Source organism: Cyprinus carpio, chromosome A24 (genome assembly GCF_018340385.1).
Source record: "Cyprinus carpio isolate SPL01 chromosome A24, ASM1834038v1, whole genome shotgun sequence".
NCBI lineage: Eukaryota > Metazoa > Chordata > Actinopteri > Cypriniformes > Cyprinidae > Cyprinus > Cyprinus carpio.
This window is the reverse complement of record NC_056595.1, coordinates 6393016-6409111: the sequence shown is the minus strand read 5'-3', so window position 1 is coordinate 6409111 and position 16096 is coordinate 6393016. Positions and strand designations below refer to the sequence as shown.

At 36.2% G+C, this 16096-nt stretch overlaps 1 protein-coding gene and 1 long non-coding RNA gene across 4 annotated transcripts in view; one reads left to right on the top strand and one right to left on the bottom strand.

The window, feature by feature from the left end:
* The first annotated feature begins 341 nt into the window (after nt 1-341).
* Nucleotides 342-16096, top strand: part of gpr158a (G protein-coupled receptor 158a) — a 61389-nt gene continuing 45634 nt past the window's right edge. Inside the window, exons 1-2 of one of the 2 annotated variants that reach the window (XM_042714114.1) lie at nt 342-632; nt 5855-5923. In XM_042714114.1, coding sequence (XP_042570048.1) covers nt 444-632; nt 5855-5923 — 258 coding nt within the window. In that variant the 5' untranslated portion in view covers nt 342-443. The remainder of the gene's footprint in view (nt 633-5854; nt 5924-16096) is intronic. The other variant, XM_042714115.1, reaches the window with a different exon arrangement.
* Nucleotides 10694-14935, bottom strand: LOC122135324. Of its 2 annotated transcripts, none has more exons than XR_006153439.1 (3): nt 14813-14935; nt 13143-13375; nt 10694-11304 (listed from the first exon to the last, which is right to left on the bottom strand). It is a non-coding gene; the product is annotated as an uncharacterized LOC122135324 (long non-coding RNA). The 2 variants fall into 2 exon arrangements; XR_006153440.1 differs by lacking the exon at nt 10694-11304 and adding an exon at nt 12206-12445.

The window sequence follows — 16096 nt, the reverse complement described above, 5'->3', positions numbered from 1 at the left end:
TTATTATTTCTTTGTGATACCCCAGATAACAGTTGGATTTTAATAGAGAGTAAAACTATTGAATAACAAATTGTCATAGATATGAGATGTGCAATTGAGGCAGTAACAACTGGTGCATCCATTCTAACTGCCCAGATGGTGTGTACACACCCATCCACCCTGGCTAGCACATGAAATGGTGTGAGTTGCCTACTGATGAGACCACCAATGACTGGAGGGAAGGGTGGGCTGGACCGCTTTAAATGTCAAGTCTGTGCTGCTAATTTCACAAATCTTTGCGCTTTTTTGTTGGTGTGATTAAAATGTATACAGATTTATGCAAGTGGTAAGACACAGTAACTGAAATGTAATGCAGAGTTGTTTAAAAGAACATCATGTAATGTTATTTGATTTGTTTTCCAGGGAAAGTGAGAGGGAAGGGCACAGAGGGTTTGCCACATCACATGGATGTTCCAGAAAGTTCCAGCCACTGTCTGCCCTGCCAAGAAGGCTGTGATTTTTGCAAGGACGATGTGCCCTGCGTGGCCTGGGGTGACGGCGCCCTGCGTATGGCGGTGCTCTCCTTCCAGGGCTTGTGCATGCTGGTGGATTTCATCAGTATGGTGCTGCTCTACCATTTCCGTAGGAACAAGGTGAGCATGTGCTGCTGGAGGGATCTAATTAAGATGGCAACTGTTTCCATGAAGCACATCCTGTTCTTATCGACACCGGGATGTTTCCATGCTGAGTTACATTACAAATAGTCACTCATACTTCAAGTGTACAGTATTCTGTGTGTTAGGTGACATTTAATTCCTTGTTAAATTAGAAACAAAATGGCTTTGAGATATATTATTTAAAAAAAAAAAGTTGCAAGTGTGATCTACGTTATGCTACATTATACATGTCTGCGGCTACATTTCTTCAAGATGATTTTACTTTGCTTCTTGCACGTTTCATGAAACATTCAAAGTGAAAGGACCATTGACTGGCAATAAAAGTGCTGTAAATTTATCCAGAATAGATTAATGTGATTTGTTGGTTGTTGTCCGTATTGTGGCAGTTTGAAAGTAAAATGTTCAGTAAGTGGTAGTAAAAGCTTAATTGCATTAGAAAATAACGTTCCACCTACACTCAGCCTAACTGATAATGTCAACAAAGACAGACTTAAGACAAAAAATCAATCACTATAGTAAATCATTTTGAGATCGACAGTACTGTGCACGGAATCACACAAAAACAACTCTTACATAATTAATAATCTGCCACTGCAAGCAAAATTTCTGTGACAAGGAATAAAAATGGCTGGCATTTTATTTCCTCCAGTGTTTATTTCAGATGTAAACTGCAGTGAAATGTATGTATAGGTACATTTTTGGAGTTTTGCAAAAATGTAGTTAGAGGCACATATTTTTTTCAAGGAGCCTTGGTTTCATCATGCTACGACATCTTTGTTTTCATCTGTCAGCTTCTCAGTTGAATGACTTGTTGGGTTATTATGTTTAACCCAGCATGCTGGGTTGCTTTTTTATGGTTTAAAATTACTACATTGCTAGGCTAAAATAAACCAAAATCAAGGCATTAAACCTACAAATCTTGTTCATTTTAAAATCACTTTTACACACAAATAATAACTATCAAAAGGTAAATATTTATTTGAAACAAGAGAAAACAGTCAAAAAGTAACAAGCATGTAAGAAGAAATGCAGAAAAGTATAGCATTAACAGCTACAGAGTTGATAAATAAAACATCGAACATTTGTTGAATATAACTTTTAAGGTCCAATTTGACTTTTTTGGTAAATTTTATATATTGTAGAAAAATATACAAAAATACTATTATACAATAATTGTACAATTAGTTAAGTTCTTTACAAACTATTCTGGCATGACAGTACACAAATAAACCACAACATTAACCCTGATATTATAACATTTAACAGATGCATGCGTGTGTGAAAGAATGTGAGCATGTGTATGAATGACAGAGTGCAAACTCCATTTCTACTAAACAACACAGAACAAGCATGTCAATTTTCATGGTCTCTTTAGCATAACTGATGTAGTCATGAAGAAGCCCCATCAGCACATCATGTGACATCTTTTACATCATCCAGGACAGCGTCCTCCTTTAAAACCACTGCTGCGTCAATTTAGGGGAAAGGACATTCTCTTCTTTGACCAGCATTCATCCCAGTCACCGCCTGTTCTTCATCAGTGGCCTAAAAAGAGAAAAACATTTGAAAAAAGAAAACGTTTAATTAATGTTACTATCCATTTTTTTAGATAGAGGTGTATTCACATCAGTAAGGATAGGTAAATAGTCTGTTTTATAATTTCAACACTTTGTGTGGTTGTTTAATGTCTCTGTCTAAAACAGAGCTCTAGAAAACCGCATCCATCGAATCTAAAAAAACAAACATTCTTTTAGTCTTAGTAAAAAAAAAAAAAAAATAACATGATGGAATTATGAAGTTTAAGTTACTTGCCTTAAAACCATCTTTTCCTCTCTTCTGAAGAAGCTGAGAAAACCGTCTCCTCCTCACAAAAGAAGACACAAGCTCAACAAGTCTGAAATATTACATGCAAAACATTAACAATTACCACTTCAACAGCCTCAAAATAATTATGCTACTCTTTATTACATAACGCCGTTTCCTTTAGGAAACTAACGTACATTCAGTTTAACCGCGAAAAATAAGATTTTTAATAGAAAAATTAATTAATTAATTAATAAGAAAATTAACATGAGTGTAACCGTAACAATAACCATAGCCTATTAACACCTCAAAAAGTGTGGATATTGTAAAATCTTATGTAAATATAAGACACTCACGGACATTATATTAAAAGTACCTCTTCCGTTCAGTAAAAGAGGCTGTTAAGACCTCCGAGGTGAAAACCGCATCCGCGTATTTTTCAATATAAGCTCTTTTATTTCCGCCTTTCATGAAACCTCAAAATACTCCCGGACATAAACAATGAATGATAACTTTACATTTTGAATCTTTACTAACCCTAATGTCTTTCACTCGCTTCTCGCTTCTTTCACGCTGAGAAAATGGCGGCTTCTCACACTGGCGTTGTCCGATGTTAACATGATGTGCGTGCTCTCTTTCACGTCAGCGTTCCCAACCCAGCACTGCTGGGTTATGATCAAGACCAATTTTCAACCCAAAACTGGGTTAAAACAACCCAACGTCCTACCCAGTGGTCTCAACCCAGCATTTGGTTTGAAAAAAAAAAACACCCCAGAGTTTTTTAGAGTGTATATTTTAAGCTTATTTGAGTTAATTAAGGAGATATTTAGACCAGAGACAGGTTGAGACACAAGCAAGGTTGATAAAGGACAGAGAGAATGGAGTTCCTGGGAAACTAAATGAATGGATTGCACCTTTAGAGTGAAAGAGACAAAATTTTCAGAGGAATTACAGAGGAAGGAAAAAGAGGTGTTATTTGATGCAAAATATTACCTTAGAAAAGGAAAGGGAGAGATCACTCCAGCTATTCTTCACAGAGAGATCTTATTTTTCTACAGTGTCAAAGTGCTTTCCATGACATCATTATTAACATACAAACAACATTCATAAAAAATTCATCACAAGATAAACTCCAACATGTAGAATAGAACCTGACATAAAGATGAGGCTGACTTCACTATTCTTGTTACTACATGGCGCAGTCTATTATCTCTCAAAAAGAAATGTGCAAATATTGTACCTTTAGGGGTACAACAGCTTATCACTGGGGCAGTACCCTATTTTATTTACCCCAAAAGGTGCAAATTAGTACCACAAGAGTAACATAAAGGTACTACTCTAAGGTAGTAACATGCACCCTTTATGGGTAAAGAAGATACAAAGGTGTTCCTTTTAAGGGTGTTGCCCCAGTGATAAGCTGTTGTACCTCTTACAATTTTTCCATATTTTTCTGTCAGAATGTGAGAACTGAGTGAACTGATGGTGCTGAATGAAATGAGAGACTATATTGACTAAGTATAGGGTCAAAAAACACTATTATGATTTATGCAGACACTTCTTTTTTTTAATGTGAATCACTTCAATTAAAGGGTTGGTTCTACCCCCCAAAAAATAAAATTATGTCATCCATTTTTTTTCAAGCCCGTAAGGCTTTTATTCATCTTTGGCACACAGACATATGTAATATTTTCATCATTTTTGTCCATCCATTGAAAGTCCATGAAATCGAATTGTTCAGTTTTCAAAATGTTAATAAAGCCATTGTAAAAGTAATCCATATGCATCAAGGTTTAGTCCAAGTCTTGCAGTGTGAAGAGACACAATCTAATGAACAGATTTAATTAAACTTTCATTCATATATAAACACTGATAAGCACACATGCATAGAGCACATAAAATATGGTCAACAGCAGTTCAAATGGACTTGCTTGACACACAGGAACGAACCTCATTGTCACGTCAAGCAAAAGCGTTTGTGCCTTTAGGAGAATACATTTTTACCCTTTAAGATGTATTATACTGTATTTCATTTTCTTAATTTAGTTTTGTTTCTAGCATTTAACTTGAAAATGTTCTCGACAGATTTCCTCACCCATATATTTGAACAACTTTAGCAGGTTTAGTGACTTCTGTCAATTATGGCATAAGCCAGCATGCAGGGTTATATATATATATATATATTTTATTTTTTATTTTTTCCTCAATCAGAATACTTCACATAATAAAAATACATACAAAAAAACACGACAGCTACATACTATATTAGGACATTATTAACATATATGGAGAGTATTTCAGAAGCGTATGCCACACATGCTACTGTCTTAGCTTGAGCAGACATGCAGTCTGTGGCCTGAGTAATAGTAGACTGGATTCACACTGACTGCGAGGAAGGTTCATTAATCCCTGCAGTGAGGCGCCGTTTAGGCTGTCGATATGTAGGGCACTCAGTTTTGATAGTGCCAGCATTTTAATTTACTCTGGAAGCATGCTCCGTCTGGGCGCTGCCTGAAAGCGATCCATAAATGCTGGAGAAGTAAATGCTAAATGAAAGTTAGGATTAGAAATTTTGCTCTGTTTCAGCTCACACTGTCAAGTGCTTTCTATTGGCTGTTTGATTTCAGAAAGCATTTGACAGCTTACCTGTTGCCTCTTAATGTGATTCTCATTTGCTCCGCTTTAAAGGAGACATACCTATACATGCCGCAGTGCCAGAGAGAGAGAGAAAAAAAAGCATTTTAGCTTTTCTGGATAACATAAATATCTCAAAATGTGACAAATGCAATATAGAGTTTAATTCCAACCTGCCACATACTTGCCTGGGCGTTTTTAGTGATACTGAAAATCTTGATCTGAAAATCTTAAAGTGTTACCAGTTTTTCTTAGTTATTTTGGTTACACTTTATTTTGGTAGTCTACTTTAGGCATTCAGTTATCTCTTATTAGATTAATAAATTAGGGTTAGTAGAGTAAGTTAACATACTTGCAAAGTTACTTATAATCAGTAGAATGTCTGTAGGGGACCAACAAAATAAAGTGTTAGCAGATCAAGTAGACAGTCTACAAATACTCTAATGACTGGGAGTTGACGTAGTTACAAAGTTACTTATAGTTAGTAGAATGTCTAAAATAGACTCAAAATAAAGTGTAAAGTTGTGAATGTTATTCTGAACCAGACCAGATTTATTCCAGGGCAAGGCATCAGTGTGAAGAGAACAAAGATTAATCAACATCTGTGAACACATTAGAATAGTCCAATGAGAATGCATTTGTGTGCAAAGGGATAAGTTATGCACTAGTCACAAATGGATGGTTTTCCACTGACCCATTTCTATCAAAAGAATAGTTTAAACATAGAGGTTTTCCAATGTGATGTTGTTTTTGATGTGTTTCAGAGTATCAGAGCATCAGGACTCATCTTGCTAGAGGCCATCTTGTTTGGAGCGATCCTCTTGTACTTTCCGGTAAGCTTTATTGACTGCACCCATTTTTATTATGTACTTTATTACTTTAGGCGTTTTAAAATTAATGGCACTTTGGTAACTAATATTCTTAGACTTGTGCTGCAATGTAATGTAGCCATTAGAAGGAGAATGTCTTTTTAATGGCACTAATTTAAGCATTAAAGAAATGTTCTGGGATAAATTTGAGTTAAGCTCTATAGACTCCTGTCATGATCATGAAATGCTGTTAAATCTGGTAATTTATATCATATGTGTAAGAATAAAAAGGGACTTTTTACATGGAGAAAAGTCGGTCCACAGAAAGTACATCATTACTGCCTACACTGAGCTCAGCTTGTTTTAATTGAGGAAACTTCCAAAATACATCAAAAGTCACATTTACAAAGGCATTGACATTATAGAACAATACAGATGTTCTCACTGAACGTGATGCAGAATATGCACTGAAGCAATCTAGGATAAAATAAGGGCTGAGATAATTCACTGATGGACAGTCTCTGCTGTCCATGTGTCGATGAAGTATTGATTTAGACAGATGTCGCTGTGTGCTTTATTCAGCAGAGCCTTTTGGCTTACAGTAATTGCAGTTTAGTGGCATTCACAGGAAACTGTGGGCTTGTCTTAACATGGAAGTGTAAATATAATTAAAGTGAACTGATTTAGAGGCTTGTAATTAAAGCAATTAGCACATACAAGGTCCTGGAATGTAATAATCTTTGAACTGATCCTGGAATGATGATGGAAGACCATTTTAGCCATTTACTCACTTTTTATGTGACTTTTTTTTTTTTTTTTTTTTGGCATCTGATTTGGGCAACTTTTAATGAAATGAAATTTAATTTGTTATAATGTTAATTTACTATGATTGAGATGGTATACATTTTTTATATATATTTTTTGAATTAGATTTTCTTTTGTATTTTTTTAAGTTTTAGCCATTTTATTGTTGTTGTTTTTTTTGTAAATTTGTATTAGTTATTGTTTTTATATGTATAGTTTTTATTCATTTTTTATTTAAATTTAGTTATTTTATTACATCAAATTAAACTAAATGAAAATTAGAAACATTGGCAAATAGCTGGAGTAAAATAAGTTCAAAGCTTTTTATATTATATTATAATTATTTTATTTCAGTAAATGTTTATTTTATGTTAAATAATGACAATAGTTTTAGTTTTAGTTAACATTAACACTGGTATGATTAGATGATAGATAGATAGATAGATAGATAGATAGATAGATAGATAGATAGATAGATAGATAGATAGATAGATCATGATAGGCTCATTATGCAGCTCATTATGCAGGCCTTTGTCTTCTCAGGTGAATCACAGCATAGATGATAGTTGATGCCTTCTCGCATAGACCCTATCTACTCAAAAAGTGTAAGAAAATTTTAATCAATATATTGTTTTCTGTGAGCGATCATTTTGAAGCAAAAACTCTAGGCTACAAGCTCCAGTTCTCAAAAGTCTTGTGAACAAATGTTCTGTGTGTTTTATGGCCTTATTCAGTGACTTAAAAATTTAATTTATCCAATAACCAACCAAAAACATTGTTTTCAGACTTATATGGACAAAAATGTACATACATGCTGCTCACATATTATTGTAGCCCAGTTTGTGCTGAATACAGTGTTTTCAGACTTATATGGTTATAAGCAACTGAAAAAAGCAAAAATGTCAGGGCATGTCAAAACTTCTCCAGGGCCCCAAAACACCCTCGGACCCCAGAGGGTTAAATAATCACAATTAAATATTTTTATTGACTGACAACTCTAATTTAAAGTGAATATTATCAGACAGGACAAAAAATCAGCTTGGTGTCAAAATATTAGGTCTGTACATTTGGTTTAGCAGTGTTCACGCAGCCTATGAGAATGTGTCTGTTCTTTTAGAACTGATTCAGTTTATTTCCCCTTTGATTCAGTTTGTAGTTTAATCTGAAGCTCAGAGGCTGATAGATCTGCCCGCTCACAGCCCACCCTGTAGCTCATCTGAAGCAGATAGAAACTCTGCCTGTCTGTTCTGCTGCGATTGCTCCAAATCTAAATATAGACTGGAAAATATTCTCCACTCCTTCTTCCCCTCTTCTACTTTAAATAATTCTAGTGTTATCAAGAAGCAGAGATGTATCTCATCTTGTTCCCCTGGCATTCTGCTTTGTGGAGTAATGCAATTTTTCAGCTCGCACCCCTCTCCTACTGCTGAGCATGTCACATGCAATAACTTCACTCTACGATGTCTGGAATAAAGTGGGGAATGTAGAGCGAGAGAGAGCGGAAACTGAATTACATGTGCGCACACACACATATGCTTTTCTAGGGGTCTCTTCATCCCTGGCCATGCAAAAGTCACGGGGTACCTGTGTGAATTTTGAACCATCCACAGATTTGCTTTATACTCCATATCTGATGCTTGTCATTTTCTAAGTCGCATTAGCAGCCAATGCCTGGCTGCTTTATTTTCTGGTAACTTATCAGGTTTTACATTGTGTAACGTGTAATAAGGACGCATTAACTCTTTTCCTGCCAGAGTTTTGTTTTTAAAGGGGTGGTTGATTGCGATTTCACTTTTTTAACATTAGTTAGTGTGTAATGTTGTGGTTTGAGCATAAATAATATCTGCAGAGATGCAGTGCTGAAAGTTCAATGTATTTTAAAATTCTGGCAGTTTAATGCCTACAAAAAATGGCTGGTAAGACACTACAACGAGCTTCCTCCCGGGTCCGTTACATCACAAACCCAGATAAACTCTCTCATTCAGATCGTCAGATCAGCTCCAACAAACTGTTCCATTTATACACTTATTTTCACACAATGAGAAGCGTTATATATGGACGCGTGTGCAGTTGCTGTGCTGTATTAAAACTTTAATCAGAATAAAACCGTATATTAAAAGCTAACAGAAACAGTAGCATTTACAAACAACAGTGTATCTAAAAGTATGAGACAACGACAAACAAACATACCATTAAGAGCCATGCTTGCAAAGGTTCTGTGCGATCCTCTTCATTAATATTCTCTGCGTCTCAATGGTTTAAATTGATAAGCAATATAGAGGATGTGATTGTTTACAATACAACCGGAGCACATTCTGAGCTTGAGGGGCGGGATGTTCAGACGTGCTCTAGAGGCGGTTTAGCGAATCACAACACACTGAGCCAGCTGACCAATCTCAGCCCACCGCTTATTTCTGAGGGAGGGGCTTCATAATAATAGGAAATAACCGAGGCATTTGTCAGAGAAGAGACAGATCGGTGTGGAATAAAGGTAAATTATGTGAAAAAATAATGTTTTTTTCTTTAAAAAACAAAGCATGAACACATGTTAGACTGCACTCCATAAACACAATCAAGCCTAGAAAAAAAGCAACAACCAGTCAACCACCCCTTTAAGTTGACAGCTGGGACCAGTATCTTGAATCATATTCACAAACTTTTCATGACCCCCAGAATATTTTAATGTATGAATATGTAAAAAAAAAAAAAAAAAAAAAAAAAAAAAATCCTTTTTTAAATGGATCGTTCACCCAAAAATTAAACTTTTTTTTTCCATCATTCACTCACCCTCAAGTTGCTGGAACCAGTGTTGGAAACCAAACCGTTGACAGTAGCCACTGACTTCCATAGTATGGGCAAAAATACTATGAAAGTCAATGGCTATCGTCAGCTGTAACTAAGATACTTCAAAATATCTTCTTTTGTGTTCAGCAGTAGAAAGAAATATATAGTTTTGGAACAAGTCAAGGCTGAGTAAATGATGACAGAATTTTCATTTTAGGGTGAACTATCCCTTTAAGTTTAATAAAGAAGTTTAACAAAGACTGCACAGTCAAAGACCTCTTTGTGGACATCAGCAATTTTCTCCATAATATTACACTATTTTGATTAAGATGCTGTTGTATTTTTGGTGATCATTTTAGCTTACCTGTGTGTAAAAACTTTTGCACACCACACAGGACCACACACACCATCTTCTAAATTCCTTTCAGAACACCCACAACACCCCCACAACCCGAAAAACAGCAAAAACTAACACATCAATAATAACTCATCAATGGCAGGAAAGGGTTGTGTCATAAATGACAAAAAAAAAAAAAAAAAAAAAAAAAATACACAAAAAAAATTCCAACAATACCTACAACATCCAAACAATACAACAATTAAATATTAAACAAAATATTTTAAAAAAACCCTCTACACCAACACCAACTACACTATTATAGGGCCGTAGAGATTAAAGTGCATTATATTGCGAAAAACTAGGATTCTGGAATAAACTCATCAAAGTGTTGTGTTTCGAGATTAAACTCGTAAAATTTCGTTGTAAACTCAAAAAAAATGACAAAAAAAAAAAAAAAAAAAAAAAATAAAACACTTGCCATTAAATGCCGTAGGGAAAGTGCCAGAGGTGCAAAATAACCTTGCAATGTTTCCAGAAAATCTGATTTCTAAAAGCATTGCAGAAAGAATTATTGTGTTATTATTACTTTGTACTGAAAGAAAGTCTAAAATATAGCTTACTACAATTCCATGTCCTATCTCATCGAGCTTATTCTCTACCATCCACTAGTATTCTCGAAATTTAATGAAACGATTTTTACTTTATTTATTTAAATCAAGATGATTATTTCGACTGAAATGGAGTTTAATCCCAATATATGACTGGATGTTTGCATTTTTTATTATCTGCTTGGTACACTAATATTTTGATGAGAATTGGTGGGCCAAAATAAAAAGGGCTTCGGATAGATGCTTTAAAAATCTTAGCCACAGGATGGTTCATTTGGAAAAAAGGGCTTCGGATAGATGCTTTAAAAATTCTCAATTTATGTTCCACTGAAAAAATAAAACAACATACCAAACTACTCCTTTAATATTTGCTAAAATCCTGGAGGGGCCAACTCCAGATCTCTCATTTTCAAGCATCTCTCTCATTTATCTCCATTGGGAAGTGATTCCTCCCTCGTGCCTCAAATCCCTTATGCGTCTTACACACCTTCCATCCATGCTGAGTATTTCCACCATCCATCAATCTGTGTGTGAGCGTGAATCCCCCATAGGTGCAGTCTTCACCTTAGGCCCACTCTCTTTTAAACCAGCAGTCTCCACCTTTTTTCCTCCTCCCACTCCATTTGTCCTCTTCTTTCACCTCTATGTCCAAATGGCCTGGTGCCACCCTGACCCTGGAGCCCGGCCCATCGGGAGGCTAATGACAGACGCACTGCTGTGCTCTGGTGCATTTTGACCGGCACAGGATGGGGTGTGGCCTTATGCTTTTGGTCAGTCCAAGTCCCTGCCTTTCCGTGGATTAAGTGTATCAGAGAACACCCGTTGTTCTCCTGTCTGTGCACCTGGCTTCAGAATCTTAAACCAATCTTCTGCATTATGTTACCAATCCATGCGAAAAAAGAAGCACAGTTTAGCATACATTAAAAGTACTTATTACGGCAATTATATACTTAAAAAAATGTACTTCAGTGTGAACTGAATGTAATGATTTAGAACGCTTAACCGCATGTTATTTACTATTAAATAGAAATATATTATAGGTTAAATTTATATTAACTTGTATTTCATGTATTTAAATATATTTTTAATACATTACTTCACTTGCTCACCAATGGATCTTCTGCAGTGAATTGGTGCTGTCAGAATGAGCTGATAAAAACATCACAATAATCCACAAGTAATCCACACCACTCCAGTCCATCAATTAATAGCTTTTGAGAGGAATTTTGTTGAGAGGAGCTTTTGAAGCAAATTTATTATTAAGGCAATTTTAACTTCAAAGCATTGTTTCCGGCTGAAATTTGAGTCCTCTATTTATAATATTACTTTCTCCAGTGAAAATGTGTCTTGTCAGATATATGCACTGGTTGAGCACTGTTTACAAGTAAAAGCAGTCTAAAACTGTTCTAAGCAATATGCAACAATATGCAGCAACAGGGGATGGACTTTTTCACAGGAGGAAGCAATTATTATGAATTATGGACTAGTATTTAGGCCAGAAGCATTGGTTTAAATTTACATTCTCATTTACATTTAGTCATTTAGCAGAATTTAAATAAATAAATTTATAATTTCATAAATTTAAAATGCCTTAATGATGGACTTGTTTATTACAAACACACAGCTTTTCACTCAAGACGTTAATTAACTTTGAATGTAATTTATTTCATTTAAACACTAATGCAAACTTTAACAAGCAATTCATGAAAAGATCAATTGGTGATTCTCCAGCTCTGACACTCTGCAGAAGCATCCTAAAAATACAGTTCTGCTCATAAGTTCATACCTCTTGCAAAATATGCAAACATAATAATAAACATTTTTATAATTTTATCAAAATTAGTAGGATCATACATTTTTTAATTTTTATTTAGTACTGTCCTGAATAAGCTATTTAACACATCCTTGAACTGTCTGTCATTACCTGGATGATCCACGTCTGTTTATATGTTTTGTGATAGTTGTTTGTGAGTCCATTGTTTATCCTGAGCAGTTAAACTGCCTGCTGTTCTTTAGAAAAAAAAAAAAAACCCTCCTTCACTTTCTATTTTCCTAGCATTGTCTGCATTTTTGACACCTTTCCAACAATGACAATATGATTTTGAGATCAATCTTTTCACACTAAGGACAACTGAGAGACTCATACACAACTACAGTATTACAAAAGGTGAAAACATTTACTGATGTACAAGGGAACACTGCATTGAGAGCGTAAAGAGGGGTGTAAACTTTTGAACAGGTTGATGTGTAAAGATCACCTTTTTTCATTTAGTACTGCCATTCAGAATCTTATACTTACATGTTTCCTACAAGACAAAATAAGTACACTTTACCCTATTCATCCAATTCAAAATGTTTACATACCCTGGCTCTTAATGCATCGTGTTGCCTTCTTGAGCATCAGTTTTTTATTATTTATTTTTTTTTTTTTTAATTGTCCATATTTTTTTTCCTTCAAGAAATATTGCAGAAAACTGATGTTGTTAAAAATAATATGCAGATGAAAACCAAGTCCTATGTTTGGTGGACAATTTGTGTTATATACCTTATTAGTGTTCCAAAGTATTTAGATTAAGTTACAAAACAATTTTACAAAATATGTTACAAAAAAACAAATATATCCAAATGTGTAGGTCAGACTTTTTTTTACTCTGCACTGTGCACCTACAGCATGCTATTGCACAAAGGTTTCTTGACTCATACTTACAAAAACACCTGGCGAGGTTGTGTTCTCGCCTTCATGGATAAGAAGCCACCAGACTCCATGCTTCACCTCCGTCCTTAATAAGACCTGCTCCAGGAATGACCTCTGCTAGCGCTCAATTATTTATGGTGTTTTGGGAAAAAGGTGCACACTCTCTCTAATCCTGCATTTGTCCATCTGGTAAATGAGAGCTTAGAAGCTTCCCGGGGTCAAGGATGGATGGCATAAGGTCACTTCTAGGAAACAGGCATTAGATCACTCAATGTAAGACCTTTTAATGCAGCTACATGAGAATTTCGCCAATGATTGATCGAATGGATTAGATAGCATTATGTTCATACATAAAAATCTAATGTTTACAATGTTTCTTCTGCTTGTCTGAGGGACAGGAACCTCTTGCGTCATTAATTGCACACCTACACACACTTCTCACTACATCTTCAAAAACGTAAGGCAATTTCTTGGAATATGTGTGGGTTTCCATGAAAACTAATCCAGGATCAATAAGCAGATGGTCTATGTTCTGACCTTGAGCTGCCCATCTCATTGATCTCTGCCTCAGTCAGCTTTATCATTCACGCTTTTGAGCAACAAACCAATAACATTTTAACGCTTGTCTACCAATAATTAAATACATTTATTAGTTAGTTATTCTAAACACCTACAGTATATTGTACACTTTGCGGTTAAGGCACTTTAGTGTCATGAAAATGGATCAAGGTCATGTCCCATTATTATTATTATTATTATTATTATTATTATTATTATTATTATTATTTGTTTGAAAGTGCTGTATGTAGGATTGACACCCAGAGGTTTAACTAGGTATTGTAGTCCAAATTCAAAAAATTTAGAGAGGGATTTTTTTTTTTTCACTCGGCCCCTACTCCTTAGACTTGACGAACACGTAGGTTGCCAGATTGACGACACCAACAGGAACGAGCGTGCATGATGATGAATGAAATGAAATATGCTGTGTTTTCCACCAACTGGCAACCCGGGGTGCCGAAATACAATTGGGTAAACTGGCAGTGGACGGAGAGACAGACATTCCGGCCCGGAATGCACATTTTCAAAGGAGAATAACTGACTGTAGCATTGTTTACTTAGCATGTTTCTTAAAATATTCTTAAATATTATGGTATTTTTAATGCTTTAGTAGAATCAAAAACTTACAGCACCTTTAATGTTTAGAGGTGCATTTTTTGAGACATTTATTTGCTACACTATTATATTAAATAAAATTAATCTTGAAATTAGCTAAAGTTTTAAACACTTTACAAACTTAAATGTTTTGACCTGTAATTAACAATTACATTATACAACGATTATGACATTAATCTGTTTAACTGGTATTTTATTAAAGTAAAAATATTGTAATATTTTAACATTTTATGTTATCACATTTATTATCTCAATTAATTAAATAAATAAATAAATAAATAAATAAATAAATACATACATACATACATACATACACACATACATATTGTCACGATTTCACTTGATTATACATTTAGTCAGGAATTATAGTTTGGAAAAAGTCTATCTAGTAAAATGTGTACAGGTTATGTGTAAACTAATACAAGTAGATTAATATATATATATATATATATATATATATATATAAAATATATATATATATATATAATATATAAATAAAAAAGACTTACTCATGTGTCACGATCATTGCCGGAACACGGATCCAAGGATAACACAAAATAGTCTTTAATGAATCCAACCAACATGGTATATCCACACAGGGAACACTGAATGACACACGAACTGAGCTGGTAGACCCAACAAAAGAAGACTGAACAGACTGGGGTTTTTAAACACAGGATGACGAGTAACTAAGGAGACACACCTGGAATCAAATTAACACAGTTAGCAGGAGACAGAAACTGGGTCACAGAGCAAAAACACATACAGACAGGTCCATAATCCTGACATAACACCCCCTCCCGGGAGGTGCGTCCTTGCACCGTAGAAACGACAGAAGGGGGGGCACGGGTCCAAACTAATGGTCTCCACGACAGGTGGAGACCAGAGAGGAGATAATCACGACAGGTGGAGACCAGAGAGGAGATGATGGAGGGAGGAGCCAGGGAGGAAACAGGAGGGGCTTGGAGCAGGAGGAGTCCAGCTGGACCCAGGCCATAGCCATGATGTCAACCCACGGTGGAGCCAATGGAGGGAGGAGCCATGGAGGAGGAGATGGAGGCAGAGACGGAGAGCCAACGAGCCAGGGGGATGCCAAGGATCTGGAGAGACAGGGTGGAGCAGAGGGCTCAGGCGACCGAGGTGGAGGGCACTTTCGAGGAGAAAGACTCCCAGTTTATTAGATCCCCCTCCCGGTTTTGGCACCAACACTGCTCCATACTCAGCTCACCCTCAGCCATGGTGCAGGGGGCAGAGCTTCTCTCCGCTCTCACACCGTCCACGGCTTTCTCCCTTGTGGTGGGCTCTGTAGCTGGTTCTTGCACCTGGTCTGACGGGTTTGACTCTGCTTCCAAGGCGATCCTCCACTCAGTCACTCGGCATTGCGCTGGCTCTCGCAGCGGGAATGGGCTCTCCGTCATCGGTGGGCTCTGGCTTTAGCTAGAGGGGATGGTAGGCTGGGTTCCGGGTCAGGAGTGGCACTGGCAAGATCCCCCTCAGCACAGACGGTGAACAGGGATCCGTGCCTCACCAGTGTCCACTCCACAAAGGCAGCAAAATCCTCTTGAGGACCATCTTCGGACGACAGTGCTCTGTGCGCGGTGTTTAAACTTGCATAGCTGGTGGTGTTGGCTAGCAGCAGGAACAGTCTAGTATGGTCCTCAAGAGCTTTGTCCCCCTGCTTCAGGTATTCGAGGTGAAGAAGGGCGTCCATACAAGGAACACAATGGAAACAAAACACTAAGCAAAAATGAGAAACAAAAATGGAGGGTAGTCCACTGGATAATGTGATCATT